This window comes from Pelophylax lessonae, assembly GCF_965119305.1.
Source record: "Pelophylax lessonae genome assembly, chromosome: 2".
In the NCBI taxonomy this organism is placed as follows: domain Eukaryota; kingdom Metazoa; phylum Chordata; class Amphibia; order Anura; family Ranidae; genus Pelophylax; species Pelophylax lessonae.
The window spans coordinates 40,938,998-40,953,616 of NC_138769.1; the positions used below are offsets into that span (position 1 = coordinate 40,938,998).

The 14,619-nt window shown below is 41.8% G+C and overlaps 1 protein-coding gene across 1 annotated transcript in view; it reads right to left on the reverse strand.

The window, feature by feature from the left end:
- Window positions 1-5,717: 5,717 nt before the first annotated feature.
- LOC309546611 (uncharacterized protein) overlaps window positions 5,718-14,619 on the reverse strand; it is a gene marked incomplete at its 3' end in the record, with an annotated part of 85,479 nt that continues 76,577 nt past the window's right edge. Inside the window, exon 5 of the mRNA XM_082246350.1 lies at window positions 5,718-5,804. Coding sequence (XP_082102476.1) covers window positions 5,718-5,804 — 87 coding nt within the window. The remainder of the gene's footprint in view (window positions 5,805-14,619) is intronic.

The window sequence follows — 14,619 nt, forward strand, 5'->3', positions numbered from 1 at the left end:
GTAAGGTTATATCCAGACCACTGTTCCTGATCTTTGCTGACAGTATTAGGACAGGAGATGTACCAGGGGATTGGAAGAAAGCTAACGTGATTCCGATATTCAAAAAGGGCCAGAGGCATATCCCGGGAAATTATAGGCCTGTCAGTTTGACATCAATAGTATGTAAACTTCTGGAGGGGATGATAAGGGACTATATCGTAGAGTTTGCTAAAGACAACAACATCATCAGCAGTAATCAGCACGGGTTTACAAATGGGCGTTCTTGTCAAACCAATCTATTAACATTTTACGAGGAGGTGAGCTGTGAGCTAGATAGGGGGAGACCAGTGGATGTGGTGTACTTGGATTTCGCTAAGGCGTTTGATACAGTTCCCCACAAGCGCTTAATTTATAAAATAAGATCTGCAGGTAACGACAGCAGGGTTTGCTCTTGGATACGGAATTGGCTTAAAGGGCGTGTCCAAAGAGTGGTAATAAACAGCGCATACTCAGACTGGTCTGAGGTAGTAAGCGGGGTGCCCCAGGGCTCAGTCCTGGGACCAACCTTGTTCAATTTATTCATAAACAACATTGAGGTCGGGATCAGTAGTTCGATATCAGTTTTTGCAGATGACACAAAATTGGCCAGAGCAATAACTGCACAGCATGAAGCAGATATCCTACAGAATGACCTGGACAAAATTACAGAGTGGGCACGGACATGGCAAATGAGGTTTAACGTGGAGAAGTGTAAGGTTTTGCACTTGGGGACTAAAAACATAAAAGCACAATACACGTTAGGAGGGGAACCCTTGGGGGAATCAAAAATGGAGAAGGATCTGGGAGTCTTGGTTGATGATAGATTAGGCAACAGCATGCAATGTCAAGCGGCAGCTGCCAAAGCCAGCAGAATATTGGCATGCATAAAGAAAGGGATGTATTCCAGAGATAAGACTATAATCCTTCCACTTTATAAAACTCTGGTCCGACCGCATCTGGAGTATTCTGTCCAGTTCTGGTCGCCAGTCCTCAGGAGGGATGTGTTGGAGCTGGAGAGAGTCCAGAGAAGGGCAACTAAACTAATTAGGGGATTGGAGGACCTTGACTATGAAGAGCGTCTACAATCGCTCGATTTATTCTCCCTGGAGAAGAGACGTCTGAGGGGGGACATGATAGCAATTTATAAATATCTTAATGGGGATCCCAGCTTAGAAAAAAAGCTGTTCATTCGAAGGGATTGCATGAGGACTCGAGGGCATACAATGCGATTAGAGGAGAAGCGTTTTAACCTCAGGCAACGTGGGGGGTTCTTTACTGTTAGGGCTACAAGATTGTGGAATTCTCTACCACAAGAGGTGGTTTCTGCGGGTAGTATGGTGGCTTTCAAAAGACTCTTAGACTTACATCTCAAGGATCAGAACATTCAGGGGTATGTGAGATGATTACAGCCACACACACCTACACAGGTTGAACTGGATGGAGTATGTGGTAATAAATCTGACACTTTTATCATCTTTTTTGGAGGTGGTTTTGTAGAGCAAATCAGCTCTCGAATAGGTAATGGCTCTATTGTAAGCCTTCCTGAGCAACGTCTTAGAATATCCTCTGGCAAGGAGTCGCCCACGGAGCAGGCCAGCCTGGACATAAAACTTGGCTTCCATGGAACAATTTCTACGGAGCCTTAAATATTGGGCATAAGGGATACTTGCAATCAAGGGGGCGGGATGGGCACTAGCTGCGCTAAGAATGGTATTACCCGCACTAGGTTTGCGGTAAAGGTCCGTGTCAATGAGGCCATCCGGGGAGAGGCTGATGTTCAGATCAAGGAATGAAATCACGTGCCTGTCAAACGTATAAGTAAATTTGAGATTTAGATTGTTATGATCAATGGCTTTCAAAAATAGTGAAAGTTCATCTACTGTACCTGTCCATATGATCAACAGATCATCAATGAACCTGTACCAAATTAAAATGTGAGACATCCACTGTTCCATTCTCTCGTCCGAAAAAAAAAGCCTCTCCCAGGCACCCAGATATAAATTCGCATAAGAGGGAGCGCAGCAAGTGCCCATAGCTACCCCCTGGACCTGCAAGTATGTTTGTTCCAAAAAGGTAAAATAATTTCTCGTGAGAATGAATCTTAATAACCGGAGGACAAAGTCCATCAAGGGCCAGGTCTTGTAATCCTGTTCCTTGAGGAAAGATTCGGCCATCCGGATGCCCTGGTCGTGCGGGATACTGGAGTATAATGCCTCAATATCAATTGCTACAAGCAGGGCATCCGGAGGGACCTGAATCTCCTCAAGGTGTTTAAGAAGATCAGTAGTGTCCCTGATATAGGACGGGAGTGCAAGGACATGAGGAAGTAAAAATGAGTCCACAAATTTGCTGGCGTGCTCCGTGAGCGACTCGTTGCCAGAGACGATAGGTCTGCCAGGAGGGTGCACAAGACTCTTGTGCACCTTAGGCAAAGTATAAAAGGTGGGAGTTTTGGGATATTTGTTGGACAGAAAGTTATACGTATCCCTGTCTATGAGGCCCTGGGAAAGGGCCTCAAAACACAGGGATCCGTATTCACAAATGAAATCTTCAATGCAACCAGGCTCGATGGGCAGGTACCATTCCTGGTTACACAAGACTTCTAGACACATGGTTTCATACTGGGGAGGAGTCATAACAACTATGTTACCCCCCTTGTCTGATTGTTTTATAAGGATATCTTTATTGTTTTGAAGTGAGGATAAAGCCAGGGCCTGATCTCTAGTGAGGTTTCTAGGGATGGGGGGGCAAAGAAGTAGTTTTTAAGTCTCTGGACACCCGTTGAACGAACGTCCAGATGTTAGCATTGTTAGATAGATCAGGAAATTTTTCTGATTTCGGTTTGAAAACCTTTTTTGAAATAATTTGAGAAGTAGGAGGAGGAGGGATTTCATCAGGTGAATCCCCCAAGTCAATCATGGACACAACTTCCGTGTTGCCCTCTTCATATAACAGAACTAGGTCCTTGATGGCCCGGCTCTCAGCCATGGTAAAGTGCCTGGTCTGTTCGGCCAGTTGTTTTTCTAAAATTTTTTGTTTCCTATCTTTGTCAAACATAAACTTAAAAGTAAGATTTCTTGCAAACAGGTGCAGGTCTTTTATAGTTTCAGAAGTATCAATAGCCCTGGAAGGGCAAAAGCCTAAACCCAGGCCAAGCACTTGTTCTTGGACAGGAGTCAAGTCAAACGGGGTTAAGTTGATAATATTAAGTTTATTTGAGGAATTGGTGTGTGTGTTGGAATTATTTAGGTTGTTTTGGGTTTCACATACATGTTTAAATTGCCCTGTTTGGTGTTCCTGGGTGTTTGGGGATTGGGTAGCTCTAAAAAACCGTCGTCCGATATAGCGGAAGCGGAATCACTAGTGTTAGAGGGTAGTGAAGTGTTTCTGGCTAGTACTTTCTGTAGTGTAGGAGCTATGTTTGGTAGGCTCGTGGACGTGTTTAAATTAGCGAGTGTATCAGGTTTTTTCTTATTTTGACTCGAGGGTAAAGTGGGTGAAGGACCAGCACTGCCTCGTCCTCGTTTCTGGGCCTTGGTGCGTTTGTTAAGAGCAGGAGGGCCTGATCGTGGTGCTCGTGATTGGTGCGAAAGGGAACTGGCCAAGCTAGAATCAGATTCTACATTATCATCCGTGATATCTGCGTGATTGATAGTGCGTGTGCGGTGTGTACATATGGGGCGGGTTTTGAGATTCCATTTATAGGCATAGCCTTCATTGAAGGCTTGTTTGTCTTTTTGGAATTTAACTTGTTTTTTATGAATAATTTCTTTGTTCATAACCTCTAGTTTAGCCTTCACCTCTGTCCAAGCTGGAGCAAAATTAGGGGCCTCGAAGACCTGTTTGTGTTTGGTATTCATTTGATCTATTTCAATGTCTAACGCTGTCATGTCCACCCTATACTGGGTCACGAGTGATTTCATCAAATCTTGACTACATGTATTAAGTATACTCTCCCATTCTTTTTTGAAAGTCTCAGATGGATCTCTCAAAGTAGGGAGAGTGTGTATCCTCAGCCCTTGTGGACTGATGTTCTCATCAATGTACTTGAGGAAATACTCGATATGCCAGTAAAGGTGTGATTTGCGTTTTAATAAGTTATACATTTTGCCTAGATAGGTCCTAAGGTCTTCCTCTATTTTGGTATGAGATCCACACGTGGATTGTATACCTGTCATGAAGCCGGTCCATGCTGTGCCTAGCAAGTCCATGCCTATGCCCACAATTTCAGACCAAACGACCACCAACGACCTCACAGGATGCGGAGCTGGAGAAAAAAGCACAACTACTCCGAACCAGAGTGTGTGCCAAGGGAAACAAAAACAAAACTAGAATTACTGTCTCTCTGAGATATCAATAAAAGGCTGAGCATATAATCCAAATGATAAGTTCATATAGAAAATGCTATAAAGCAATGCAGTTTTACAAACACTTGGCGTAAAGCCAAAAAAGGAAGGCGCCCTCAGGTGTGTTATCCACCTAGAATTTATTGAAAGAGTGTGTTTGTTTTATAGAATGATAAACAAAAGGTACCACATCCCTAATCTGTATAGGATCTATACTGGGAAAGGTATCCCAAAGAGTGAAACCCACAGCTGGAACCCGAGGTGTACAGGTAGGTGCTGGGGTAAGAAGACATGGGAAAGAAGAAAGACATATAAGTGAAGGGGAGGGGAGAGAAGGAGGGAAAATAAAGAGGGGAAGGGAAAAGGGGGGAAAAAAGGGGGGGGGGAAAGAAAGGAGGGGAGGGGAAAAAACAAAAGTGAGGAGAGGAAAGGGATGGGGGAAGGGGAACAAAAAAAGGGGGGAAAAAAGAAAAAGGGTGGGGAGCTGGGAAAAATGGGGAAAGAAAGAGGAAAGGGAAAACAAATTGAGATGAGAAGAAAAATAGGAGGGCTAGTGGGACTTTAAAGGTACCAGGTAGTTCAAAATAATAAGTACATAGTTTAAAAACTAGAAATATTTATTGACATAACATCTTTAAAATCCAAGACAAACAATACAACATAGATATAAGTATTTTGACATATACAAAAAGGACAATGTATTAGACATAAGGCAGTAATAATAATGAAGATGAGTAGGTCCAATGATGAACATCAAACCAATCCCGACATGTTTCGCGGGCAGTGATGCACCGCTTCTTCAGGGGAATAAGAATGTGTCAATGTACAGTGCCTGTATGATACAGCGACAACAAACATTTGTTATTAATTCAAATGCATATATGTATAACGTCAAAAACATAAAGTGCATGCCAATATGGAACATCAAAGGGCATCCAGGGCCGTCACCACAGAGAGATCCACCACCAAAACAATTGGATAGAAAGCTCCCCAGAAAAAACGTCTCACCCGCGGATGTGGAGGGGCATAGGGGGTGGGATAAGAATGTAAGTGTGATGAGCTAAGAAAGCCTCCACCGCCAGGTAAAATTTTCTGAGATACTGATTTTTGGGTTTTCACTAGCTGTAAGCCATAATCATCAAAATTAAAAGAAATAAATGCTTGAACTATATCACTGTGTGTAACGCATCTATATAAAATATATGAGTTTCACTTTTTGAATTGAATTGCTGAAATAAATTAACTATATATATATATATATATACAGTGGCGTAGCATGGGTTGTCAGCGCCCGGGGCAAGGCAAGTAATATGCGCCCGTCTAACCTATGAATTTTAACACTCCCTTCTGAAATTATTTCAGCTGGGTTTGCAACTCCTTGCATTGTCCCTGCAAATTCTGGATCTCAAGAGAGAGAATTTCTATTTCACATAACTGGGTCTAAAACATAACAGAAAAGTCAGTTATTATTACAGGATTCTGTTAAATATATATATATATATATATATATATATATATATATATATATGTACATTATATTGTCAAAAGTATTGGGACACCTGCCTTTACATGCACATGCATTTTAATGGCATCCCAGTCTTAGTCCGTAGGGTTCAATATTGAGTTGGCCCCCCCTTTGCAGCTATAACAGCTTCAACTCTTCTGGGAAGGCTGTCCACAAGGTTTAGGAGAGTGTCTATGGGAATGTTTGACCATTCTTCCAGAAGAATCAGTCAGACACTGATGTTGGATGAGAAGGTCTGACTCGCAGTCTCTGCTCTAATTCATCCCAAAGGTGTTTCTATCAGGTTGAGATCAGGACTCTGTGCAGGACAGTCAAGTTCCTCCACCCCAAACTCTCTCATCCATGTCTTTACAATCCTTGTACATCTATATTACATATCTACAGTGCCCATGTAAACAGCTGTCTTTTAACCATCACTTCATTAATACTTCAGAACATATAGACCCAGGAAATACCCAATTACAGATGGCATCACAATACCGATCTAAGTCGAATATTATGGGCTCCTCCTTATTCACAGCCTAAGTCTCTAATTGGCTGCCCCCAGCCTTTTATTATTGGTTAAATCTGAGATAGCTATTTGACTACGGTAGTAGATCTGAAGATTATATCGTTTTTGAAAGGGGAGCGCCTGTAGAAAATAAACTGTGGCCGTTGCCAATTTCTTTAGATTTGCGCTGCTGTTTGTCAAACCTGTATTTTCTGTAAAAAAAAATTGGTGCTACACATGTGATCAGCCAAGACCTTTTAAGCCTTGATAAATCGGTTAAGAGTTAAACTGCACAAAATAGTAATTAAAAGTTATCATGCATGACATGCCTTGAACGTAACTGTTTTGGGAAAAGGCCAAATCAATGGGTTTTCCAGTGGCATCTTAAGAGCATTGAAGGGCCCGGGCAATGCAGTGCACTGGGGTCCCGCCTGCACAATCACCTCTGATAATAAATATGCAAATTATGCAAAAGGCCATATTTATTGGTACAGCACTGCAAGGCTAATGACAGCTTCCAAGTTCGGCGGCTGGGTCCGGGGTGAACACACACAAACGGGAGTCAGACTCGACTGTCCTGTGTGTGCCTGTTCCTGTGGAGGCGGACAGGCATTCCTGCAGTTGTGGGCTCCCCCTCCATGGCCCAAGTGGCCTGACAGCAGCGCAGGGTGGACAGGTGCTTGCTACCTGCTAAGTTCTGCGGCTGGATGTACACAGGAATCGGGACTAATGCTTGGCTGGGGCCGGGTCGCTGGGTAGGTGGGGCCCCCGGGCAACTGCCTAGTGTGCCCATTTGGTAAGATGGCCCTGGGGTTTACTTCTGCTTTAAGAATTGTAAAAAAAAAGCTGCAATATATTACTTTTTTGTTCTGACTTTCATAAGAAATCAAATAGGAGAGTAAAGTACGGGGCTTTAGGGATGCTTACACTTTGCACGAAAGAATCAAAAAGCGCAATACAGTAAACCCCCCTCCATTGCAGGAGTTATGTTCCGGACCCACCCACGAAAAGTGAAAATCCGCGAATAGAAATACCCTATTAAAATACACTGTAGGCATGTTTTTTTTACTGTCACTGTACTTTTAAAAGCATTTTAAGGTCTTTAAACACACTTTTAAAACAATAGAAACTCATTTAAACACATAAAAGATACTGAGAGACGGAGCAAGAGCTATGGAAAACACAAAAATATTTCATTTTCAATGATTTAATTAGTAAAATAACATTACAGAAAAAAAACGCAATATACCGGGACCGCAAAAACGGAACCGCGATGGAGCGGGGGTTTACTGTATACATATAAAAACACAGTAGTTTATTGTACATTAATATAAAAGTAATAGGAAGCACTTCATCATCAAGTGCATAATTTAGTCACATACAGCATCCATGGTCAATACCATATACTCAAATGAAAACACCCTACAGGATACATCGCTCCTACACGCCTTAGAGTCGGTTCACACTAGCACGACTTGTCCGGCGACTTGTCAGCCTGACAAGTCGCGCTCCCTTGCGGTCCATTGACCGCTACAGGACCCGTTCTAATAGGAGCGACACAAGTCGCTCCGACTTAGAAATAGGGTCCTGTACTACTTCGGGGCGACCTCGGAGCGACTTGCATAGACTTCCATTATGTGAAGTCCATGCAAGTCGCTCCGAAGTCGTCGTGCATGGGAATGCACAAGTTGCCCCCAAAGTAGTAAGGAGTCGTGTTGCCTCAGTGTGAACCGGCCCTTAATGTTATACTAATGTACAGCTATTGTGTTTGTGTATTTTTTTCTTTTTTTTTTTTTTTGTTTCCTTCCTGCAAAGTGAAAGCACTATTAAAACCCCATATTTACTATTTGGTTTCTTATATACATTTGGGGGTGTGCTGCTGTAAATACCCCATAACACCACCGGTTACCTAATATTGTTCATACCGCTGAGCTCCCATTCACCTCTATAACCTTGGCACTCTCCTAAAACACCCGCACTTCCACCCATGGGACAAATGTGCAGGTGCCACAGGACTTTTCTTACTTTTAAAGGGTGTCGAGACTGAAAAAAGGTTGAGAAATGCTATGCTAGGCTTTGCTCCTTAACCACTTAAGCCCCAGCCCTATTTCGGACACTTTTTGTTCACATGTTAAAACTAGTATTTTTTCCTAGAAAACTACTTAGAACCCCCAAACATTATATATATTATTTTAGCAAAGACTCTGGAGAATAAAATGTCGGTCATTGCAATAATTTTTGTCACGCGGTATTTGCGCAGCGGTCTATAAAGCGCCATTTTTTTGGAAAAATTTTGAAAAATCACATTTCACTGCATTTAAAAAATACTAAACAGTAAAGTTAGCCCATTTTTTTTGTATATTGTGAAAGAACATGTCACGCCGAGTAAATAGATACCCAACATGTTACGGTTTAAAATTGCGCCCCCCGTGGGATGGCGACAAACTACGGTCAATAGAGATCTCAATCTGCGACGCTTTAAATTTATTTAATGGTTACCAGTTTAGAGTTAGAGTGTAGCTCTTTTTTTTAAATTATTTCTCACACTCTGGCAATCGCGGCGATACCTCACATGTGTGGTTTGAACAGCGATTTCATTTGCGGCTCGACTTGCGTATACGGTTTTTTTTGTGCGCGAGCTAACGGTGACGGGGGCGGCTAAATTTTTTTTTTTTTTTCCCATTTATTTTATTTATTTTTTTAACTTTATTACAGTTTTAAAAAAATAAATAAAATCTGATCACTTTTATTGCTGTCACAAGCAATGTAAACATCCCTTGTGACAGCAATATGTAGTGACAGGTACACTTAATGGAGGGATCGAGGGTCTAAAAGACCCTAGACCCCTCCACTACACTTCCCTGTATGCAAAACGTTTTTGCATACAGCCGATTTTCAAATTTGCCGCCTTTTGCAGCACAGTAACCCGGAAGTGACGTCATAGATGCCGCCTCCGGGTTACGTCAACGGAGACCCGACCGATGCCGTTTCCGGCATTCATCGGGACTCCATCCAGCCGGCGGACGTGCCGGCTGGGTGCTCGGGGCTCCCGGTGGGACGGGAGCCCCGAGCAAAGCCACGGAAGGCGGTGGGAGGGGGGGACGTCCCCTCCCGCCCCCCCCCGGGTACCGATCGAGCGGCTCCCGAGCCGCATCGGTCGGTACCGAGGGAAAGCCAACCGTCGGCTTCAAACCATGGTACCGGAATGATGCCTCTAGCTAGAGGCATCATCCCGGTACACTACCGCAAAGTTTACCGACGTAGGCCTACGTTAGTATGCGGTAAGTGGTTAAAAAATGTAGGCTCTAACCAGACATGGGTGTAAGTCACACATGTTCAAGTCTCAAGCAAGTCCCAAATTACTGTGGCGGAAAGCAAGCAAGTCAAGTCGAGTCCCTGCTAAAAGTCAAGCAAGTCAAGCCATTTATTTTGGTCAAGTCACAAATCAAGTCAAAATACTGATCTACCCCAATTTTCACCTTTAAATCAGTTAAAAGTCAGTGGTCAGGAAAGGTTTTGTTTTTTTTATTTTCAACATTAACAAAACTGCTTAGTGCTTTTTTCTTGGCATATTAAAGAAACACTTTGAATGCCCAAACAGCTCAAAATCCTTCGTCTGGTCATCAACACCACAGTCACTAAAAACATGTTAAGTATTTCCATTGTTAAACAGCCAGTGTCCTAAAAATCAGAACACACTGAGGTGTTTAAAGTGACTGTGGTGTCAGACACAGAACAGGCACATTCATTTTGCTTTAACACATCTTGAGAAAATGCAAATATTTAATAACTTAAAAAGTAGTCATTTCGAGTCAAATGTCTCAAGTCAAAGTCAAGTCTCAAGTCATGAATACCAAGTCAAAGTCAAGTCGAGTCTTTTATTCATTTTAGTCAAGCAAGTCTCAAGTCATCAAACCGGTGACTTAAGTCTGACTCAAGTCATGTGACTCAAGTCCCCCACCTCTGGTTCTAACTAACTCAGTGTATTACATTTTTAAATATCCAAAATGGCTTGGTGCAGGCCAATCTCTGGTTTGATTGGTTTGGTCAAATTAGATTTACTGTCATGAATCTTGCAGAACAGCCGTTGATATGAGGATGAGTTGGGATTGTTCCAGTTTCCTCCAGCACAAAATGCTCCAATGGTCCCGATGTGGTTGAAGGTTCCACCAAATTGTGTGGGAAGTAATTAGGCCACCATGCTGACAGCCAGGTACGTATAAAATTCTGAAACCGTTATCAACTTTTTCACTAAATGAAGAGTTTGTAGTCTAAAGAACTGGTGGGGTCTTGTCATGAAGCAGAGCTATTCAGGTTCTCTGGAAACAGATGTATGGACTTTATTATCTTCTTCCTATAAGAGAACATACAAAAGATCATGACAGCCAGGGGCAAGGAATTTCTAGAAGGAGAGCAAGTATGTGTGTTACGCGTTTTGATTCCACTCACTTTGAGCATAGGTAAACAGCAAAACAAAAATGTAATACGTTGCCCTGGCATTATGTGACTCCTGCATTATTATTATTTTTTATTTCGACCTGGTGATCCTGCCAGTAATGCACTTCCTGTCCTAGGGAGACAACACTCACTCACTGTACTTGGTCAATGGAAGAGTATTGTTGTCACCCTAGGACAGGAAGTGTTTTAGGATTTGGGGTTTAGGACTCCCCTCTACTCTTCACTATAACATAGGAGGTGTTTTTCTAGTTCACAGAAGAGAAATGGAAGGTAGATAACATTGTTATTAAAGCTTACAACATTTCCTATAGCTTTAGTCACATCACCAGTGGCGGCCCGTCCATTGTGGGCGCAGGGGCGCCACCCCCCATCCATGCGTCCGGCCCCCTAATCTACTGGCAGGGCGCCGGACGCATGGATTCCAATAGGGGATTTTTTTTTTTTTTTTTTAAGCACGTGATTAGAGCCAGAGGCTCTAATAGGCTTCAAAAAAAGGGTGGGCTCTGGGCGCAGTATTCACACTTTTGTTAAAAAATATATACAGCTTTATTAACCTCCCTGGCGGTATGATTCTGTCAGGAATTCTGTTCCAAAAGCGGTACAATTCTTTTCATGGAAATTTGGCGTTATGTATTATAGGCCTACAATTCTTAGTAATTACTGACTTAAACCTGACCAAAACAAGACTCTAGTAGACATCCCAGATGTGATAAATTTGAAACACAAACAAGTGAATTATAATTGAATCAATAATATTATTTTATTATTTAATATATAATATATATAATAAAATTATATTATTGATTAGATTATAATTCATGCACTATATATTATATATATATGTGTGTATATAGATATATATATATATATATATATATATATATATGTGTGTGTATATATATATATATATATATATATATATAAAACGCATGAATTATAATCGAATCAATAATATAATTTTATATATATATATATATATATATATATATGTGTGTGTGTGTATATATGTATATATATATATATATATATATATATATATATATATATATATATATATATATATATATACATATATATATATATATATATATATATATATATATACATATATATATATATATGTATATATATATATATATATATATTTGCATATACATATATATATATATATATATATATATATATATATATATATATATATATGCATATATATATGCATATATATATATATGCATATATATATATAATATAAAATGTGTTATGTGTTTTGTGCAACGTTTTTTTTTTTTTTTTTTTTGAATTTCCCTCCCTAGTTCCGCTCCCATGCAGCATTGCTGCTGCAGGGAACGGAACTAGGAAGTCCTCCTACCGACAGACGAGCGGCGGAGATCTCGCTGGCGGTCACAGCAATGAGAGCTCATCGCTGGATCGCCAGGATAAGGTAAGAGAAGCTCCGCTGCGCTGTCTGCACGCTCTGCCCATTGACCCCGAGCGTGACTCGGGGATACCGCTAATAGCAGAAAATTTCTACCCCGAGTCACGCTCGGGTTTACCGCTAAGGCGGTTAAGAACTAAAAAAGACAAAAAACATGACACCACATATTACATAAACATATACATAAAAATTAGATCTATCATTTCCACTGTAGGTGGTTGATACAGTATACCAAATCATTGGGATCTAAACATGTGTGCAGTCTGACGGTCCCCGGTAAGCCAACGTGTTTCGCAGTTTATAGCTTCCTCAGGGCACCAAAAAGACCAGAAAGACACTGCACTAAAGAGGTATGAAAAAGACAGTCATGTATTATAATCACATAATATGCTTCATATAAGTGATAATATATGGCTTTACATATATGCCTTGCAGGATACACTGGAGACTGTGAGAGGAAAGGTATGTCTTCTCTTGAATGGCAAATTCAGGCATTTTGGCACTTAATATTTAGGATTTTAGTGATTGCCTGGTACTCTTTTGGATACTTATAGGTGGGATCGTTTTTGGGGCTGTTGGGCTGCTGAGCTGTGGCTCCCCTGGATTGGGAACTTTTCTCCCTCTTTCTCTTGTGCCTTCCATCCGGACTTGGAGATGTGGGAATGGCAGGTAGTTATTACCGTATATACTCAAGTATAAGCCGACCTGAATATAAGCCAAGGCCCCTAATTTTACCACAAAAAAGCGGGAAAATTTATTGACTTGAGTATAAGCCTAGGGTGGGAAATGCAGCAGCTACCGGACCCAACTGGACCACCACAAGACACAAAACAGGGGCTGCGGGCATGGTACAGGAGATGGTTCAGGCATGGTACAGGAGATGGTTCAGGCATGGTACAGGAGATGGTATAGGTCATGGTACAGGAGATGGTACAGGCATGGCACAGGTCATGGTACAGGCATGGCACAAGTCATGATACAGGCATGGCACAGGTTATGATACAGGCATGGCACAGGTTATGGTACAGGCGTGGCACAGGTTATGGTATAGGCATGGCACAGGTCATGGTACAGGCATGGCACAGGTTATGGTATAGGCATGGCACAGGTCATGGTACAGGCATGGCACAGGTAATGGTACAGGCATGGCACAGGTCATGGTACAGGCATGGCACAGGTTATGGTATAGGCATGGCACAGGTTATGGTATAGGCATGGCACAGGTCATGGTACAGGCATGGCACAGGTCATGGTACAGGCATGGTACAGGCATGGCACAGGTCATGGTACAGGCATGGCACAGGTCATGGTACAGGCATGGCACAGGTCATGTTACAGACATGGCACAGGTCATGGTGTAGGAGATGGTAAAGGCATGGCACAGTAGGTACAGGCATGGCACAGTAGGTACAGGCATGGTACAGGTGATGCAGTGCTGCGGGCATGGTACAGGAGAATGTCCTGTACCATGCCCGCAGCACTGCATGAGGAAATGCTGAAAAACTCGGCTTATGCTCAAGTACATACGGTATTCGGTTGTGACTGTGAGACGATTTAATAATGTCACATATATGCCTCCTTTGAGAGCACTTCAAGTGGGGGGTTTTTCATCCGTTTATTTGTTTTATTTACATCCAGAATTTTTCCAAAACCCATGCTTCTATACATGGATGAAAGAGATTTAATAATTCCAGCCAGTGATGGGAGGATTCTATCAGTTACAACAAATATAGTGAGGCCAGCTCTCCAAGCCTTTATGGTCAACGCAGCTGCACAATATTCTAGTGACCCCCCTATCTATCCACACATAAGGGATCCCGACGCCTGCCCAGGAATACAGTTCTCCAGCCTGCCCTAAGCCCTCTGCCATATTTGAATACTTAAACTTCAAAGGTTAGTTAATTAAAGATCCACGTTTCCTAAGGACTGAAACATCATCCTCTTGACAAAATTTTAGTTTGAGTTTGATAAATATTTGACTGAAAATTATTCACCTATGTACAGAATGTGGACGATAAAACTTTGAGGATCAATCTAAATCAATCAGTAATCAGATCTTCAAGCTTTGAGTCTATGGCCGGCAAAACTGCCATGTTTGGGAGGCTTATATTTGCAGCATAACGTCTATTTGTTGTTATTAAGCCCCGGTTCACATTAGTGCGATGACAGATGTCAAAATTAGTGCGATGACAGAATATTGGCATGTATAAAAAAGGAGATTCCCTCCTGAGATAAAACGATAATTCTCCCTTTATACAAGACTCTGGTTGAATTTATTCTTTCTGGAGAAGAGACGCTTGAGAGGAGATATGATATCAATGTACAAATTCCGTACTGGTGACCATAG